The 21,320-nt window shown below is 38.7% G+C and overlaps 1 protein-coding gene across 2 annotated transcripts in view; it reads right to left on the bottom strand.

Annotated features, from left to right (window-relative positions):
- Positions 1 to 21,320, bottom strand: part of NLN (neurolysin) — a 91,750-nt gene that overhangs the window by 43,581 nt on the left and 26,849 nt on the right. For both annotated transcript variants that reach the window (XM_032404322.1, XM_032404323.1), the window contains 2 exons: positions 10,458 to 10,717; positions 6,706 to 6,854 (listed from right to left, as the gene is read on the bottom strand). In XM_032404322.1, the coding sequence (XP_032260213.1) occupies positions 6,706 to 6,854; positions 10,458 to 10,717 (409 nt within the window). The remainder of the gene's footprint in view (positions 1 to 6,705; positions 6,855 to 10,457; positions 10,718 to 21,320) is intronic.

The following is a 21,320-nucleotide window of genomic DNA, read 5'->3' on the forward strand; positions in this document are numbered from 1 at the left end:
TTATCTGACAGTAGAGGCTCTTTATTTAATCTCTGTGGTGACAAGATTTAGTTTCTTCCTAACCTCCTCCTATAACAAAGAGGTTTTATATAAAAGTGTGAATGCGTGTGCATGCATTTGTGATACACACTTACACATGTGCTTGTATACTCATATCACAGACAAGAAAATGATGTTTAAATGATCTTCCTAATATCACTCAGCTATTTATAAGTAAAAATGGGTAGAAACAAATTCTGCAAAATTCTGACTTTGGTACTTTCCCGAATATATTATACCACTACATTACAACACCTTAATTTATTATCATTCTTCAAAGTTTCATTACAAACAAGTGAAGATTTTTTTTAATTTCTCTCCAATCCTCCCCACAGTCTATCCCATAACTGTGTCCTTTTCTTTGCAAGACCCTCACATTTCCAGTTTCTAAAATATGTAACTAAAAAATAATTTCAGGGGGACTTTCTATATTGTGTATACAAAGTAGAAAATACATTGTTAAAAGAACCCTGAAAATTAAGATAGTATATTTCTTTGAATATCATTTAGAAAAATGGATTCATAAGCTTTGAATATGCTAAAGCAACAGAACATAACAACAGAGTAGAATACAGATCCTATTGCAAAAGCTAAGAGAGAGGCATAACTTAATTAAATGAGTTATATTTGCAGTTTTCTTTCTTTCCTGTTCTCTTCAATGTTATGTTTTCTGTTAGGTTTCTATCTGACTATTGTGAAAAGGGCATTCTTAGGTAGCTGCTTGTGCTCCCAGAGAGGGGTGCCACACAAAGGCCTGCTTGCTGACATATTCAACATACTACTACAAGAGTGCCTGCTTTGGTATGAGCCAGAGGCCCAGTGAGGACACTGGGAGTGGGGAACCATACTTCACGAAGACACATTTTAACTGGGGCCAGTTCAGTTGCATTCAGCATACATTCACTGAGCTCCTCCTTATGCCAGACACTGGAGAAACAAAGATGAATATCCTTGAGGTAGGGTAGGAGACCATATAGTGCTTAAAAGCATCTTTACTTAATCCCATGACCTATTGTTTTACACTTTAACATTAAAACTTTAAGTCATTAATTGGCTAAGATGAATTGGCCTGACCAAAGCCCAGGGCTCTGAAAAAAATATAAACAATATTACAATAGATATGTGTATTTCTCGATTCAGCTGGCATCAGTGAGACTCCGACTTCACTAAAGAATCCCTCTTCTGTGCTCATTAGTTAGCAACCCACTGGAATAAAATATTATATGCCTGGATTGTTTTATTTTTTAATTTTTAAAAAAGATTTTATTTATTTATTTGACAGAGAGAGAGAGACAGCAAGAGAGGAAACACAAGCAGGGGTAGCGGGAGAGGGGGTTGACGCGGGGCTCGATCCCAGGACCCTGGGATCATGACCTGAGCCGAAGGCAGACACTTAATGACTGAGCCACCCAGGCGCCCGCCTGGATTGTTTTAACATGGAGACACTGCACATTTTTCTTACCAACATGGCTTGAAAGAGGGTCTATGAAGCCTCTACTGGCTTCTTAGCCAACAACTAAGAAACCTTTGTCAGGATTGGGAAATGCCAAGACCGATGGCCCTGACTGCTGGCTTTTGATACCTGGACAAGTTTTTAGCTAAAGGAATGAGGAAATGCTTGTTTTAATTTCTTTCTTTTTTTTTTTTTTAAAGATTTTATTTATTTATTTGACAGAGAGAGACCAGCGAGAGAGGGAACACAAGCAGGGGGAGAGGGAGAAGCAGGCTCCCCGCAGAGCAGGGAGCCTGATGTGGGGCTCGATCCCAGGACCCTGGGATCATGACCTAAGCCGAAGGCAGATGCTTAACCAACTGAGCCACCCAGGCGCCCCTTGTTTTAATTTCTTATTCTTTTTTTTCTTCTGGTGGAATTAAGGCTAAGTTTAACATGTTAAATTTGCATGTAATATTTTTAATCTACAAATGAGTAAAATTACATACATACGTTATAAAGACAAATTAAATCCACCCTTCAATTTATGAAATAAAATAGTAACAACACTGCTGCATTTACCTGTGCAACAGATAACCATTCTCCTGACTTTTTGACAGAGAGACAGCCAGAGAGGGAACACAAGCGGGGGGAGCAGGAGAAGGAGAAGCAGGCTTCCCGCAGAGCGGGGAGCCCGATGCGGGCCTCGATCCTAGCACCCTGGGATCATGACCTGAGCCAAAGGCAGACGCTTAACGACTGAGCCACCCAAGCGCCCCCACTCTCCTGACTTTTATACTAAACATTTTTTCCAGTTTTACCACTTATATATACATTGTTTAGTTTTGTTTCTTTTTGAGCTTGCTAAAATGATATCCCAATATATAGTGTTCTGCAACTTTTTTCTTTCATTGTTACTAAGATTCAGCCCTGCTGTTGCATGTGGCTGTAGTTTATTTACTGCTATAAAATATTCTAATGTAAATATACTAAAATTCACTGGTGCATTTTCCTGCTGATGGAAATCTGAGTTGTTTCAGTGTTTTACTATTATAATGTTGCTATGAACATTTGTCCAATTTCACCTGTGTACAAACGCAAAAGTATTTCTAGGTAAACAGCGAGGTGGGGGACAGCGAGGATATGCTGAGTTATGGAGAATGTGAGATCCAACTTTTCCTCCAAATTAATTATTATTCTAATTTTTGAATTAATTTACACCTTTACCAGCAGGGCATAAACATTCCCACTGATTCACACTCACAGATACTGGCCACTGTTAGACTTCTTTATTCTTGCCAGTCTGGTGAGTAAAAATGGTATCTTATTGTGACCTTCATTTGCACTTCCCTGATTACTAATGAGGCTGACATGTTAAATTGCCATTTGTGTTTCTTCTGAAATATCTTTTCATGTCATTTGCTCATTTTTCTTTTGGGATGTTTGCCTTTTTTATTGATTGTAGTAGATCTTTATATATCCTAGGTACTAATACTTGCTGGTTTCACGTTTTACAAATTTCTTAATTTAGTATTTAAGTATTTCAGTATTTTTAGTATTAGTGTCTTTTTTTTTTAAGATTTCATTTATTTATTTGAGAGAGAGAGAGAGAGAACACGCACACAGGAGGGGGAGGGGCAAAGGAAGAGAGAGAAGGAGGTTCCCAGCTGAGCAGGGAGCCTCATGCAGGCCTCAATCCCAGGACCCAGAGATCACAACCTGAGCTGAAGGTAGATGCTTAACCAACTGAGCCACCCAGGCGCCCCAGTATTAGTGTCTTTTCACTTTATTAATAGAAGTTCTTTATTTTTTTTTGAAAGATTTATTTATTTTAGAGAGGAGGGGGTGCAGGGGGGAGGGGCACAGGAAGAGGGAGAGAATCCTTAAGCAAACTCCCTGATGAGCAGGGAACCTGACTAGGGGCTCAATCTCAAGACTCTGAGATCATGACATGAGCCAAAGCCAAGAGTCGGACACTTAACCAACTGAGATACCCAGGCGCTCCAGAAGTTCTTTATTTTAATTTAGTCATGTTTATCAGTCATTTTACAGTTAGTACTTTACAGTTAACAAATACTTCCCTGCTCAGGTGTCATAAAGATATATTTCTATATAAACTTGTAGAAGCAGTTTCTCAATTTGGTTGTGAGGAGGAGATCCAATTTTTCCTTTTCCTACATGGATAAGCCATGTCCTAGCACCAGTTACTGAAGGCCTATCTTTTAGATCTGTCACCACCTGTTCCTCACTTTCGTTTGAGTAAGTGTACCAAGAGGTACACATTTACCTCTGTGGCTCCTAGGAAGTTACCATTTCTGAGCTTCAGTATTTCCGTTTATAAAAAGGGATGCCTCACAAGATTGGTATAAAAGTTAAATTAGATAACTACAACGCTGTGCCAATGTAAACTACTAACCATACATTAGGAAGGAGGTAGGAAGACTATGGTACACTAGTCTCAGGCTCAATTATAATTTCATCCATCTAGAGTCAACACATGACTTATTTTGGAGATTCTGAAACATGACTGCAAATTAGTTGATACTTCTTACGCTGAGATGTAGTGTCCCTTGAATTTAGGCAGACTGCAGTCAATCAATACAGTATGGCCGAAGTGATGTTATGTGACTTCTGAGATGGTCAGAAAAGGCAATGCAGCCTCTGTAGAGCGTGCTGCGACACCCTTGCTGGAGTCCTGAGTCTCCACGAAACATGTCCTACTACCCTGACACTGCCATGCTGTGAGAAAGCCCAAAGCACGTAAGGAAACAATGTGGAGATGCCCAGACATGACATGGAGAGAGAGATATCTGGTTGGCTTCTGCATGCTTCAGCTCCAGACACCACTGTCTTCAACCCACGCAAGACCCCAAGCCAGAGCTACCCAAATGCTTCCTTTCTCAATTCCTGATCCACAGGAACTGTGACAGAAAATAAAATGATTGCTGCTCTTTTCAGCCAGTAAGTTTTGAAGAGGTTATATACATCAGTAGACAACTAGGAGCCTTATTGAGCACAGATTTTACATAAAGAACTATGAAAAGTAATTTCATATTTCTATTCATCAATCCTAAGTGAAGAATAACATGAGAGCTAAAATAACATTTTAGATTGAATTAAGACCTTTATAGATTATTGTCTACATTGGTGGTATCTTGAGACCTCAGTATTATTCAGAGCACCTTCATTTTAGTAGATCACGTCTGAAATTGCTGACTTCATATAAACTTAAGATCCTATTACCCAGCTTAATGAAGGCTTTACATGTTACATCATGGTTACCATATTTTACGTAGAACATAACAGAGAAAAATAAATAGAATACTTAGATATAGTTTGTCTTTTTTTTTTTTTTTTAAGGATTTATTTATTTATTTATTTGACAGAGAGAGAGACACAGTGAAAGAGGGAACACAAGCAGGGGGAGTGGGAGAGGGGGAAGCAGACTTCCCGCCGAGCAGAGAGCCCGATGTGGGGCTCGATCCCAGGACCCTGGGACCATGACCTGAGCTGAAGGCAGACGCTTAATGACTGAGCCACCCAGGCGCCACTACTTTGTCTTTTTTTAAATTAATTTATTTTTTGAGAGAGAGACACACACACACACACACACACACAGCAAGTGGAGGGGAGGAGCAGAGGGAGAGAAGATTCTCCACCATGGAGTCCGACTTGAGGCTCGATCTAACAACCCTGAGACGATGACCTGAGCCACAATCAAGAGTTGGACGCTTAACCAACTGAGCCACCCAGGTGCCCATAACTTTGTCTTTTAATTATGAATGGGATGAGATTTACCATTGTTAAAGTGTCCAATGCTACCGGAAAGCTCATACTGATAGTTTCAGGTTTTAAAAAATACTGCCTAAATATTGAGCAATATATAGAATTGTTGAATCACTATATTGTATGCCTGAAACTAATTTAACACTGTATGTTAACTATACAAGAAATAAAATAAAATAAAGTAAAATAAAATAAATACTGCTTAAATAAACACAACTATTTGTCAAGGAAGGTGTTTGAAGGTAACTAAATTCACTAAACAAGCTCTAGTGCATTAAAAAAACCACAACAGCTATTTTTTATTATTCTGATCTAGCCTTAACAGACATTGTAAAAGCTTTTAAAAATGGTCACACAACAATCGACATGTATAGTAATAATTAATTACTCCTTTGGGAAAAAGGAAAAACTATGGAAACAATTCTGCACCTACTATAAATTATCACAATAAAACGCTGAAGTGAACCTGCCCAAACAAATGAACAAATATGATGAATCCACTGGTGTCTAGTTGGCATAGAACACTAGTATACTATACAGGCAGCAGTTTATTCCCAATTTAATGGGATCAGACCACAATATATACAAAATTTAAAAGTGTAACAAAGAAATCTAAAGTGACAAATCTCCCATATTGTGATAATATTCATAAAAATCAGAGAAAAGCATTAGATAGGACATATAACATTAAGACTGCAATACCTTCTTGAGGCTAGAAAGTCCCAAATGAAAACTTAGAAGTCAGAATGAAAACAGAGTTGATCAAAGGAAATTAGAAATTCTGGGAAAAAGTTCTAAAATACATATATAATATAGAGCTAGAAAGGAAATTAGATTTTGGGGGGATGAAATAAAAAATAGGAGACTGTAGGGACGCCTGGGTGGCTCATCGGTTAATTGCCTGCCTTCGGCTCAGGTCATGATCCAAGGGTCCTGGAATCGAGTCTTGCAATGGGCTCCTTGCTCAGCAGGGAGCCTGCTTCTCCGTCTGCCATTCCCACTGCTTGTGCTTGCTCTCTCTCTGACAAATAAATAAATAAAATCTTTAAAAAAATATAGGAGACTGTGGGCCATGATCTGAATCACATAGAATAATAACTGGGGTCAAAAGAATAAAACAATGCAACTAATAAGGAACAGTCATAAAGTTACTATAATTTATGTTATTTTTATAGTGCTAAAGATGAACAGTTATGAACCACAGAGATGAATATAAATTACAGGGGGAAAAGTGCCTGTTTGACATGAGAGGACAGACAGCATGAACATTTTACATGTCTAAATAAAGTCTTGATTACATATTCTTTAGTAAGTTACATATAAAACATCTGAAATAAAACTGCTTTTTTATTTAAACTCTTGCCAGCCCCCCTTTTGCATGCACATGTGCGTGCTCTCTCTCTCTCTCAAATAAATAAATCTTTAAAGGGATTTATAATGTCATTTACCTGTAAATGTACAATTCTCAGAAATATATCTTCTCTCATGCTCATCTCAATATCAAAACGAGAAAGTCTTTTGTCTGCTTCTGTACTTGCTGCCCGTACATCTTTGTCAGAGGAGACGTGCTGGGGAAAGTCTAGCATGGTTCGTTCCACTGTCAAGAGAGGAAAAAACCATAAGGACTCATCAAATCAGCACTAAGAAAAATACCTCCTACCTAGATGAATGATTATCTCAATTTAAGTTTTTCATTTTATACTTTCTGTAAAGGTTCCTAAGGCTATCAAGAAACAGCATCTAATGCAGGACTTGGCTGTGGCAGTGGCATTATTAGGGACAAAAAGGGTGTACACTGAGCACTTATCAAAGTATGTTTAGGGTTTAATTTATTAACTGGGAATGCAGAAGGATAAAGACAGTTCTCATAGTGATGCATTTTATAGTCTGGGATGTGGGAGTACGGAATAGTTTGTGAAAAGATAAAGAAGAATACAGGACAGAGCAGCTTACGTGTCAATGAATGGGATAGTAACTCAAAGACAGCAGTACTAAGAACTGGAGCACTATGTAATGCCTTATGGGGAAGGCTGGACCTTAGTATGGGCAGGGTAAGAGGAAGATCTCAGGAGAGGATTGGAGAAGGAGAGACTAGAAAAAGCATGGAGACTGGAAGAGACAGAGATGTTTTAGAAAAAGGCAGACGAGGGGCACCTGGGTGGCTCAGTCGTTAAGCGTCTGCCTTCGGCTCAGGTCGTGATCCCAGGGTCCTGGGATCGAGACCCGCATCGGGCTCCCTGCTCATTGGAGAGCCTGCTTCTCCCTCTCCCACTCCCCCTGCTTGTGTTCCCTCTCTCGCTGTGTCTCTCTCTGTCGAATAAATAAAATCTTTAAAAGAAAAAGGCAGACCAATTTAGTGGGAGGGGATTTGTTTAGAATAGAAATCCTTAACCTTTACTACAGATTCCTTAGAGAATCACATCAAAAACCCTCCCCCAAATGCAAACATTCATACAAGCATAAAAAAGTTCCATACACTTACAGAAGATTCCCAGAAATCTCAGTGGACACATCCAGTAAGCAGCTCAATATTGGGGCTATTCCTGTTACATGATGGTGGTAATGCAGTCTGCTCTAATTTTCACATATTAGAATTGTTTCTTGGGTTTTTCATACATTTGTATTTTGACTTTAATTGGGCAAAAATCTGACGTCAGTAAAATAACGATCTTACAGGAAAAAAATGAGTATGGTTTGTAGGGATGGTTGCGGCTATGCTGTGACAGTGAATACAGGTTTGTTACCTTTAGTACTTAGAAGGTATTCTAAAGAGGTAAAACTTCCACATGTGGTATACGGTAGAGGGTAGAACACACCAAGAAATTGTCCAGTTAAACAAGCTACCTTACTTATGTCAGTCCTCTTAAAACATTGCTACAAATAAAGCTATAAAAAGTTGCCTCAAATATCTGAATAAATTCATAAGGTATGGTTTTAAAAATCAAGTTAAATAATTATTCTTTAAGGATTTCATGTCAAATATGCACTTTTATGTCTCTTGATTAAAGAAAGAATGGAACAGAATTAAAATTTCATACACGCAGCACTTGTTTGATAAAGTTAACTATATAGTTACAATTTGTTTACTTTTTAAAATTAGCTCAAGAAGATATTAAGAAAAAAATCAAAACTGCTCCAGAACTAAAATGAAGACAACAAAATGCAGGAGCCTAAAATTGGAAACATATTCTTAAACAAACCATTTCCTTCCTTACTTTGCCACAAAGACCTGAACCAGACTTACGTTCTTACTGCCAAACTATAAACAGTACCTGACACTAGACAAATGAGGTTTTAACAGCCATTGCAGGAGGCAGATCGAACTCTGAGAATATATACTGATAAGAGAAAGTTAGTCTTTTAAAAAAAAGCTACTCCTAAACTCAAAAATTTTTATGATCAACTCAAAAAGCTAAACTTATGGGATAGCAAGAATACCAAACAACTAAAAGTATATTCAAAAGATGTATTATTGGGGGGGTGCCTGGATGGCTCACTCATTAAGCATCTGCCTTCGGCTCAGGTCATGATCCTGGGGTCCTGGGATCGAGCCCCACATTGGGCTCCCTGCTCGGCGGGGAGCCTGCTTCTCCCTCTCCCACTCCCCCTGCTTGTGTTCCCGCTCTTGCTGTCTCTCTGTCAAATAAATGAATAAAATCTTTAAAAAAAAAAAAAAGATGTATTATTGGGGAAGAAGCAGAATTTAAGATAATTTTTAAAAAGATTTTGTTTTTTCCCCACTGATTTCTATATTTGTTAAATGTATAAGTCACCAGGCTGGCATACCATCTTGGCCATATGTGACTGAAGAACTGATACTCTGAACGAAGGACAAAACCACATATAGGGAGGGAGATACACATGGAGCTGCCTTCTGGGAAAACTCTGCCAAATGGGGACCAATTCCATCCCTCTTTTTTTTTTTTTTAAGATTTTATTTATTTATTTGACACAGAGAGAGAGAGAGAGAGCATAAGCCGGGAGAGTGGGAGAGGGAGAAGCAGGCTTCCCACTGAGCAGGGAGCCCGATGCGGGGCTCGATCCCAGGACCCTGGGATCATGACCTGAGCTGAAGGCAGACACCCAACGGACTGAGCCACCCAGGCGCCCCATCCATCCCTCTGACTTTGACTAATGAGACCAACCAGGTCTTTTTTATTCGGCAGTTTAAACTCAAGACTTTTAGCCAGACTTAGTGGCTATTAATCAGAGTGAAGCAGGTGGTGGTAAGAGGCAGAAAATGAAACAGAAGAGGTAAGAGAGTCCCTATTATGGTGGGACATAGGGAAGGGAACTCTTGGTGATGAGGGGCTGATGGGGGTAAAGAGAGGACTACGTCACTAGGGCTGTGCAGGATTCTGGACAACCTTCCAAATTCCAGAATACATACAAATGTTTATGATATCCAATTCTACAGATAACCTATGTTCTTACAAAGCCTGGATAGATGGCCAAGGTTGCTTAGTCATAATTACACTCCAGAGTACACCTAACCCTTAGGGGCAACTGACGTGAATCTTCATTCCTTTTAACTCAAAGGGCCTAATACTTATATTACAAAGATAATATATTTTAAGTGTAGGAAATACGGAAAATAGAGAAAAGCAGAGAGAATAAATTTTTAAAAATCAACTGTAAACCTAATACTCAAGAAATTAGCTATTATTAAAATCTGTGTATTTTCTTCTGGTTTCCTTCTCTGTGATTTTTTTAAAAAAGTTATTAAATACTGTTCCTTAACATGATCTTAATGGCTACATAGTGTTGCAGAGGCTGAATGTATCATTATTTGGCCTTTGTACTGGTTGGCACCCAGGGGTTGTTTCCAAGCTTTTGCTATGACAGAGTACCTGTTTAAACATGAATTTATACACAATTTTTCCTGTATCTGATTATTTCCTTAGATTAAATGCCTAGATGCGGAATTGCAGGGCTAGGATATGAACTTCTTAAGAGTTTTGATGTATTATGTCAAAATACTCTCTAGAAAGCAGCTGTATCGAGAAGATAAATTTCGTAGCACCTCTGCCAACATAATAAAAACATTTTAATCTTATTTAATTCAATTCTAGGCAATTAATTGATTATGGAAAAATCAATGTCTCGTAAAATTGGAAAATGGACTGCCCAAACAGAATGCATAAGATGGGTTATGAGGCCTACAAAATGAAATATTGAGGTATTTCTGCATCCTACTCACCTATATACTTCACTTCCACATCTGCCAGTGCTTGCAAACAGTTCTCATAAGTTACTTCCTCAACATCAAGCATTCCAATAGCATCGTACACCTGTTTGGTCTGCACGATGAGCTCCTCAGTTCTTGTTTTAATTTGCTCTGGTGAAAGATCCCATCTTAAAACATTTCTGCCAGCCACAGTATAGGAAGACATTGCCTGAAGAGGAGACATCACTTCTCTTCCTAAAGTCATTCTGAATAAAATCCTGGAACCACCAACTCTAAAAAGAATCAGAAAAAGAATAAAAATTAAGCACTTGTTGGTCCAAAGTCAATACACAAATGCGTATTATCTAATCAAATTAAAAAGAACTTTTTCATAAAATTGAGCAAATCTCTTTCAGGTGAACACATAAGTACAAAACTAAATGCCTTTGTATTTTTTTTCCTCCTTGAATGGCGATTTAATGGAATTAGTACTTACCAAACAATGAATTGGTTATGTAATTAAATCATGTTGAGAAATAAAGTTAGGTGTCAAAGACATAATATTGTCCTTTAAAAATTAAACCAGTAATCTTTCTTTTTTTTTTTTTTAAAGATTTTATTTATTTATTTGAGAGAGAGAATGAGAAAGAGCACGAGAGGGGGGAGGGTCAGAGGGAGAAGCAGACTCCCCGCTGAGCAGGGAGCCCGATGCGGGACTCGATTCTAGGACCCTGGGATCATGACCTGAGCCGAAGGCAGTCGCTTAACTAACTGAGCCACCCAGGCGCCCTAAACCAGTAATCTTTCTTACTTAATTGTTTTTCCTGTGCTGGGATGCCTGGTTGGCCAAGTTGGTAGAGCATGTGACTCTTGATCTTGGGGTTCTAAGTTCAAGCCCCATGTTGTGTGTAGAGATTACTTACAAAAATAAAATCTTTAAAAAAAATAAAAATTAAAAATAAATAAATGTTTTAAATGTTTTTCTGTGCTAACATCCACCTACAATATAACAGACTCAAAAAATATTTTGGGATTCAGCAAGGAAAAATTTTCAAAATGCTCTTTTTATAATGAACAACAATGTAAAGATTTTTTTTACAAAAATTTCATGTAAATCAACTATGGCAATTTGAATTTAAGACTTGGGAAATAAACTCTGGTATTGCTATGATGTTATTCTAAAAGATAAAAGGAAAAAGAGATTAAGTGTATGATACCAAGCTTTCACCTCCGTAAAACTTTAAATAATTGATGCCATACATGTGTATATATGTAATATATACTATGTAGTATAATTTTAGAGCCTATAAATAAAAATATAATTAATAGCTAACATTTGTTGTGTGTTTAGGTACTGTACTAAAGGCTTTCCATTTATTCACTCAGTCCTCACAATAAAACTATGAGGCAGATAATGTGGTTATTCTCATTTTACCAAAGAGGAAACTAAAACACAGGAAAGTTAAGTAACTTGTCCAAGGTCACACAGTTGGTAATATGGTGGGAGCTAGGATTAAAAACATAGTAGAGATCCAGAACCCGCACTCTTAACTACTATGCTAAACTTCATTCCTATTATCTTACAAGACCCCAAAACAACCTTATGTGGTAGGCAGCACATTATTCCCTTTTAATAGATGATGCAGTTGAGGCTCAGAGAGGCTAAGTGACTTATCTAAGGTCATTCACTTAACAGATACTTATGAGCATATACTGTCTGGTCATTGTGACAGTCATCAAAAAGAAACAGGCAAATTGAGTAGGACCCTGCTATTATAATATAGTGGAGAAATGAATTGATAAAAGAACTATTATACTATATTGAGATGAGCGCTATGACAGGGATAAGCAGAGGGAACTCTGAAAGACCACAGAAGGAAGTTTTCTAGGAAGATTTTCCAGAGGGTACAAGGAGCATAGAATCAATATGACGTGGTACTTGGTTTAGGTGTGGGTGGGGGGAGAGAGAGTCAAGGATGTTGTCCAGGATTCTGTCTTGAAACCAGATGGATGGATGGTGGTGGTACCATCACTAAACTAGGAAATTCAGAAGGAGGTGGCTCTTTGTGGGGAAAAGGAGAAATTCAATTTTGGACTTGCCAAGTTTGAAGTGGCTGCAGCACATGTAAGTGGAATTCATTAATATTAGATGATAATTGGAGTTACAGGGCTGGTTGAACTGGCCCAAGGGAGTTTGCAGAATAAGAACAGAACAACCGAGCCTTAACTCTAATTTAGTCATTGAGGTAGAAGGAAACAAGCCAGAATGGATTTAGGAAGTTGTGAAAAGTATGCATAGAAAAAGGGAAGGAGTGCATTAAGTGCCGAATGTACAAATCTCAAAAAAGATGGAAGAGTCTGTTAAATTTAGCAGCAGGAATGTCCCTGATGGCTCTGGCAAGAGCAGTGTCAGTGGGATGGTACTGGTGGAAGTCAGAATCCTATGATTGAGGGGGAGGAAGAAGGTAAAGAACTGGAGAGTGCATCTAAGCAATTATCTAGAGCTGGATGTATTTCAGCTAAGAAGAGAGACTACAGCCTCAGTAAAATAAAACAGGTAAAGTGGGAGTACTTAGGTTATAGTAAAAAAGTATGGGTTTGAATTTAAGAATTCAAAGGTTAAGCAGTCTGACAAGACCCAGGACATTTTTCCCAGAAGTGGGTGGTTGATATAAACGAGGTGGAAGAGTACAAATGACCGACCATCTAGTACTGGATAAACTGTCTATGTGAGGGGCGCCTGGGTGGCTCAGTCGGTTAAGAGGCTGCCTTCGGCTCAGGTCATGATCCCAGGGTCCTGGGATCGAGCCTTGCATCAGGCTCCCTGCTCTGCGGGGAGCCTGCTTCTCCCTCTCCCTCTGCCTGCCGCTCCCCCTGCTTGTGTTCCCTCTCTGTATCAAATAAATAAAATCTTTTTTAAAAAAAATAATCTATGTGAACACATAGAGTCAGCAGCTTGAGAGCTGAGCCTGGGAATAGAAAGGAAGACTGAGCCAGAAACCAAAGTCTTCAAAGACTGGAGAAGACCAACCAGGTAGTTGGTGGAGGACATCGTGAGCAGGACATAGAATGATAAAACAAGACTGTGAGCCTCAAAGGCGTTTTCATACAATGGTGAAGAAGTGTTCGCCTGGGCACATAACTGGGGGCAAGGCAGGAGCTGGGGAACAAAGAAGATGCAGTCTTTCCTCCTCACTTTGTGCTATATGGGGTGTGGAAGAAAAAGGGATGTAGAGAAAATATTTTCCCCAGGGTTGAATGGATTCCAGTAAAGGTTAATAGAAGAAAAGACAATCCGGAGAGTATAAAAAAGTGGAGGAGTTTGTTTATTATGGGACAAGGGTTCCAGAAAAAATGAGGGAGAAGTCTAAGAGTAGAATAGATAGCTAGATAGGTGTTGGTTGTCCAGCCATTCGCTGCTTCTAACTAAGTATGTATACATTTTTCTTCCCGGTACCCATGCACCACCAGCTCCCCGCCCCAGTCCATGATCTGTGAAGGTAGCTGTCTTTACCCTCAGAACTCCTGTTCCCAATGTGTGTAAGCGAGCAAGCTTATGTCCTGGACAGCAGCTGGTATCCACCTTAGGAAAAAGAGGAGAACCTGACTTAGGATGAAACAAACACTGTGAACAGAAGAATAGGAAGGAAAGCAAATATTTACTGATATCCCTGAGCCCCTGCATCAGTTAATTCTGAAACCTGACCTAGAGCTACTTTCCAGTTATGTTTAAGCCAGTTTGAAGACAGTTTCATGTTATTTACTTCATAGAGGATCCTAACTGATACAGGAATGAAAACTGATAAAGGAATGAACACACACACACACACACACACACAAGTATGAAGGTCACAACAAGAAATAATGGATGACTGGAGGGTCTTAAATGCTTGGTGGTGGCTGAAAATAATATGGACGAAAAGTTGTGTGTGGAGTTGGCTGAAAATATCCAAAATAATTATTTCCATAATCCCTCATGGAAACACAGAACTGAGGCCGCAAGGAGGAGTCAGCCATGACCACGACTGACCGGCTTTCCAAGGAAGTTCCAGTAAGAGTGAAGAGGCTGGTCATGGGATTGCTGATGCAATGACCAGCAAGTGGACTGATGACTGAAACATAGCACTTCTGCAGCTTCACCCCGTTCTTTTCTCGACTCTTCCAAGTACAAACCAATTATTACAGATAAATTTTCATTATTGTTAAACACTTTTTTTTTAAAGATTTTATTTGTCAGAGAGAGAGCACAAAGCAGGGGGAGTGGCAGGCAGAGGGAGAGGGAGAAGTGGGCTCCCCGCTGAGCAAGGAGCCCAACAAGGGGCTTGATCCCAGGGTTCTGGGATCACGACCTGAGCTGAAGGCAGCCGCTTAACCGACTGAGCCACCCAGGCACCCCACTGTTAAACACCTTTAAGAGAAAATTACTTCAAACATTTATTGATAAGATAAACCTCCACTAGTTCTCCTTTATTTCCTAATATTTATCTAAAGGTTGAGTGTTTGATCACAGCATACGTGATTTTAACTCATCGTAACTGGTAAAGATATGAGCACCTCCACCCTGGCTGAAAAGATATACTCATAATCACCCTTGTACGGTTCCTGTTGCAATTAATGAAAAACTACCCCCTCCTTGAAGTGATACTATTCCCTGAATACAGAAGGGATAAAAAGAAAGGAACAGAAGTTAGAAACCATAATTTTATGGGTCAAAAGAACACATTATATTTTTTTACCTTATACTTTTTCTAACCTTCTGGGATTCTGTTTTAATTTCTTTCAGGATTTATAATTCTTGTTACCAAAGAAAAGGAGACAAAAGGATTCCCTCCTACTTCTAACTAAAACATTTTGATCTATTAAGAATTTTTCTATCTGCATCGTCTCTGCTTTTCCTCTTCCTTCGTCATTTTGCTGGATTATCCCTATTCCCCTCTGTTATGATTTCAAGCTCATTCAACGCTTCAGATGCTGGTACATTTATCTTTTCTTCCCCTTCAGTGGCTCCGTAGCCCTGGAGAACTGCACCTGTGTGGGAGAACCAGCGCACCTGCAATCACTCTAGCAAATGTGATTGTACCCTTGAGACTCTGGTGAGGATTTTTCTGGTAACTTTTTGCAACTACGAAGTACCAAAGCTGAAAGCAGGCAATGCAGCATGATTCTGTCTTCTCTACAGGAGTTATTACATGTAATTATTTGAAAATGAGACTCTAGATTAAAGCTGAGGTTTCTACTGTGTAATTAAACACTAGTTTGTTTGTTTTTCTTTCTATAAACTTCCAGGCTCTATTATTTCTGTACCATCCATACCTTCTTCATTGTCTCTTCTCTCTTTAAAGCACTTTTCAACACAAAACTCTGAAACTTCTACCCAAGAAATAATACAGCATACTATAATGGAATTGACAGGAAGGTGCATTTGTTAGGGCTGCTGTGTCCTGTGTCCAAAAAACAAATAAGGCTTGGCAAAAACAAAAACAAAAAACAAGTGGCACAGATTTTGAACGAGATCACCAGGTTGCAGAATTTCATTAGGAAAAATGAGCATGCTACAATTATTCTGAGTTAATTACTGTTTTAAAATTTTTGCAAAACATTTTATGGAATGTACTTTCAGAAATGCTCTGACTTATTGGATTCATATTCTTCTAAAGCATAGTTTAAAGGCCTCCATTTCCTGCCATCAGGGCTTCTTTGACCATTCCTGTTCATCCAAATCTGAGCTTCTATCGCCTTTTACTTATGCCATTCATTTTAGGCATTTAAATTACTATCATCCACCTGTTCAATTGGCTTGACTCATACTCTAAATTAGACTAGGGCTTTCCCAAGCACAATAACCACTGTACATATCTTTTGTCAAAATCCCCAGCCCTATCACACTGCACACTGCTGAGCACACAGTAGATGCTCATTTTGCACCTGAGATGGAACTGATGTGGCTAAAACACTGCAGCAACACTATCTTCCTTCAACGTCACAAATAAATATCCATGCAGGGAAATGTGTTTTATTAGAACCAGGACTAGAGTGAAGATCATTCTGCAAAATGTCCTAACTTCTATTCCCCCAAATTTACACTTTATCCATGTCCTCATCCTTTCTCTGAAGTGGTGGCATAGCATTTCCTGAAACTTCCCCAATTCTTTAAAACACCTGGCAAACAGTCCTAGTACTGACTTTAGAACTAATGTTTTAAGCGGCTACTGAGGACTGTAATGCTCCCAGACTGGAGTTATGTTTTCGATCTCAGCTCAAACTTCACCTTCTCCAGGAAGCCTTTTTTGACTATCTTCAGCTGTTTTAGGAACTGTTCCTCTGTTAACCAATAGTACTCTACATGTCCAATGACCAAAGCACTTATCATACTGAAGAGTAATCACCTATTGACTTGGTTGTGTGTCCAACAGACCTTGAGCAGAGACTGGGTTTTAGTGATACATGTAGACCCTGAACCTAACATTGTTTGTGGTACATGTATACTTTAACAGTGACAGGCTTACCCAAAAAATTCCACTTAAGGTTATTTAATACTTTTCTTCTATTATCTACATGTCCAATATACAAGTAGTTCCATTTGAGAGTATTCAGCCTCTGTTGAGCATTATATAAAGCTCTCATCTGCAATTAGAGAAGATGGTGCAGACAGGAAGACAGCAGGTATTGGACTCAAGCATCCTGAATGTTGCTAATAATTTTTCTTCTGAATCGACTGCTGAATTGGAGGAACAAATTCAGGATTAGTACTCAATCGTTACTGAGCCCTCCAGTTTGGGTACTTAGAGTTCTCTAACAAAGGTAAGCATCTGGTATTTGAGTTACTAGTGGTCTAGGCAACAGCTTTTTCATGTAAGGACTTTTTATTTTTGTATTTTATTTTTTTAAAGACTTTATTTATTTTTTAAAAGACTTTATTTATTTTGAGAGAGAGAGCATGAGCAGGGGGAAGGGCAGAGGGAGAAGCAGGCTCCTCGCTGAGGACCCTGGGATCATGACCTGAGCTGAAGGCAGATGTTTAACCGACTGAGCCACTCAGGCGCCCCCATTTAAGGACCTTTTAATTTGGCTTAGGATAGACCTGTTCCATGAACAGAATGTTATAGAATTACATGCCTTAGAATAAGTCACCTTTTACCAGTAAACAGAGACTCAGAGTCTTAGCCAAGATTATTACTTTTGATGTTCTTTAGCAGAACTGATGTCCAGAAAAATCCTTCTAGCTTGACTACTGAGTTTACAGGGAATACAATTAAGTATGATAATCTCTTGAACCTCTACCCATTCCCGTGTTTTTTCTCTTAGTTTTAAAGAAAGAGGTGTCTTCCAACTTATGGTCTTCAATTTTCGCGTCCTGCAAATTTTCCACTTACTGTCTCCACTTCCTTGTCTTATCACTAATTTGTCTACATTATTTCACTAAAAGTTCCCTGGCAAAGCTCACTTTTACTCTTTCTTAGTCCTTCTTCCACTTTTCTGACCATTTATTTTCCGTCTCCTTTGTTGGCTTCTCTTCCCGTATCCACTGAAAAAAGTTGGTGTCTCCCATGATTCCAGCCAGATGCCTAGCTAGAGCTCCAGACCTGAAGACATCTCAAATGTAACATGTTCAAAATTTGATCTTTCTCATGAATGCCTACTCCCAGTTTACTCATCATCTAGGCTCTGAAGCTAGAAACTTGCCACATATATGACTGATAAGTATCATCATCACTCCCACTATTTATTAAGAGCCTGCTAATGTGCTGGCATTATATCAAGAGTTTACATGATTTTTCTTATTTAATCCTCCCAAGAAGCCAAGAGCACATATTAATAACCTACTTGTATGGCGCATGGAGAGTAAAGTGTCAAGATCACAAAGTAGATGTGGAGCTGGGATTTAAACTTAGATCTGCATGCAAAAGCCCATATTCTTAACTACTATGCTATACTCATGTTGCAACCGCATCCTAGAGAAGGAAAACAGTAGATTTCTCACTAGTCACACCTCCATGATTGTCCACCCAGCTCATAATGGGGAGAGAATCAGGCAAGTCAAGCATACATACTGACGTCACTTGTCTCATCTGTTATCTATACCACTCCCTGAAGGAATGCTGCAAGGGCTGGGGAGGAGTGCCCAACTTCAGCTTTCATCCAGCTCTGAAAAACAGGCCATGTAGGCATAGGCAACTTAGAGTCACCCATTTCCAAAGACTAAACACCTCAAACTGGGACAACCACATGGTTACTCTTTGCACCCAGGTCTCATTCTTTTCCAGAGCCCTTTGATTAACTGTTCTCAGGTAAGCAGTAAACTACTTGAAAAAGTGTACTCACCAGAAGCTGCAAACACATTCTTAATGTACTCAAGCAAACAATTTTACATAGATAAAGTTCAGCTGAAGCATTCTAAGAAAACTTTCATGCAACAAATGCTAGTTCTTTATTCCCTGGTGATTTCTCAGATAAGATACAGTGAGCTATTACCATCATCTGTGAATATGCCTACACTCCAGATTATATTATCAAGAAAAGATTCATCATAAAGGAATTTTCCATGAAGTAAATTAGTTGTTTCAGTCATTCCTTTAATTAATACTTACTGAGGTTACAAAGGTGAATAAGACACAGTTATTGCCCTGCAGGAGCTTACAGACTAGTGAGGAAGAGACAAAGAGACAGAATACAAGGCAGCAAATTTTATATGAATAAAGTGATGGGGAATTTAGAGGACAGAGCAAGCAACTCTGCCATGGGGAAGTTCTGTATTTCTCACTCTCTGCATATGGACAGACAGACAGATACACACACACTCCTCTTTCTTTTATATCCTTTGTATAAAATATTTTATTTTCAATATTTTATTATTATTCTTATTAGCTGTTGCTAAATAGCTAACAGAATTGATCTAGAGTTACTACACTTCCATTTTATTTCAATTAGCATTTGTGGAAGGTCTTCCAAGTGTATTCCAGGAAATGTTCCTAACATTAGCTACTTCTAACTTCTAAATTCCTTAAGTTCAATGTTTCAGGGTCTATATGTCAACTGGATACTTACTCTATACAATCTGTATTAAAAAACTAAAAAATAAATGATACATCTAAAGACTGCTTTGGTCTTTTTTTAATCTATAAGGAAAAAAGCATTAATTTATAAGTTAAGTCCCTATGAAGTGCCTGATACTCAGTAGATGCTTGTTGAATGAATTAAAATTGGTATGAAGATTGAATACCAGCCATAGACTGGCTGGTGAAACACTCAGAAGGCTGACTGATCTGTTTCTCCTAAGTCAAGGGAAGAATGAAGACATTCTCTAATTCTACTAGAATGTAAGCTCTTTAAGAACACAGTCCATGTCTTAGTCACCTTTGTGTTTCTTGGCAAATGTGGAAGAATGTCTTAGTGCAAAGTATACATGTTGTAATTGTTGAATCAATGAGATAGAAAAGTGATGAAAAATCTAAATTTGTCCTAGAATGACTATTAAGTTCAGCCCAAGACAGCAAGTAAATAAGGTAATAAGGCAATCAAGAGAAAGTGCCAAGACAATAAAGTTGTTGAAGAAAAGTAATTAAGTAAGGGATCTATCATAAAGATACTTTGAGTCATGGACACATTATCTACAGAATATGCCAGGAGATTTGGAAAGTGAAGTACACAATGAGACTGCTATTGCTTCCACCTGCTGGTATGGGAAAGTAATTTCTTAGATTACACAGAAAATGTTTAGCAGCTCTAGGAAAACTTTGAAAAAAACAGTGAACTTTCAAAGTGCTCTTGCAAAGGCAACACAGCACGCTTCCCATAAAGAGCCCATTCACAAAAATGTATACCATGATCTCAGCCACAAATACTTTGAATACACGGCAGAACTACCCTAAACATAGAGACATTCCAGTGGCCTTTATTTTGAGTAGCCTCTTATGTCTGATAAAGCTAAAAGCAGTATCTATTTTCTTTCATTGTACAGTCCCTTTTTTTGCACTCACAGAAGTAGCATTTAAATTTGATGACTAATGGTCACAGAAATTCACACATGCGAAAATACACAAATACATAGAAATGAGTGGATATAAAACTGGTGAAATGTGAATAAGGTTGGCCGATTGCATCAATTCCATATTGTAACTGGGGAAAACTGTATGAAGTGGATATGGGACCATTCTGAGTTATCTCTCATAGCTGCATGTAAATCTGTATCTCAACATTTAAAGTTTTTTTTTTTTAAAGATTTTATTTATTTATTTGAGAGAGAAACACAGAGATAGTGACAGAGGCAGCAAGAGAGAGCACAAGCAGGGAAGAGAGGGAGAAGCAGGCTCCCCGCTGAACTGGGAGCACGACTCAGGGCTTGATCCCAGGACCCTGGAATCATGGCCTGAGCTGAAGGCAGACGCTTAACCGACTGGGTCACCCAGGCACCCCTCAAAATTTAAAGTTTTTTTAAAAAGGTGGCTCAGTGCTGTATATACCACTTGTGGCTCCTTTCAGGGGAGGGAGAATCAAAGTATGACTGGTTTTTCCAAAGTATAAAATCCATGACTCCACAATGACATACATGAGTGAAAAAGAAAGAAGGAAGGAAGGAAGGAAGGAAGTAAAGAAGGAAGGAGGTAAGGAACCAAGGAAGGAAAAAAACAAGCTTCCGTACAGGTAAATTCCAAATATTTGGTGTAGATACTCCAATGCTCAAGAAGGTGAAGATTAACTTCTCTCCTGCCTTGGGTATGGGCTGCACTTAGTGACTTGCTCCCAAAGAGGAAGGGCATGGAGAAGTGGAGAAAAGTAACTTAATAGGAGAGAAACCTGGCAAACACTACCTCAGCCAACTGACCAAGATTAACATCATCAGTGATGTCGTAGACATCGTGTACCCCTAAACATGATATGATAAAAAGGGCACAATAG

This window comes from Phoca vitulina, unplaced genomic scaffold (genome assembly GCF_004348235.1).
Source record: "Phoca vitulina isolate PV1807 unplaced genomic scaffold, GSC_HSeal_1.0 scaffold6, whole genome shotgun sequence".
Lineage (NCBI taxonomy): Eukaryota > Metazoa > Chordata > Mammalia > Carnivora > Phocidae > Phoca > Phoca vitulina.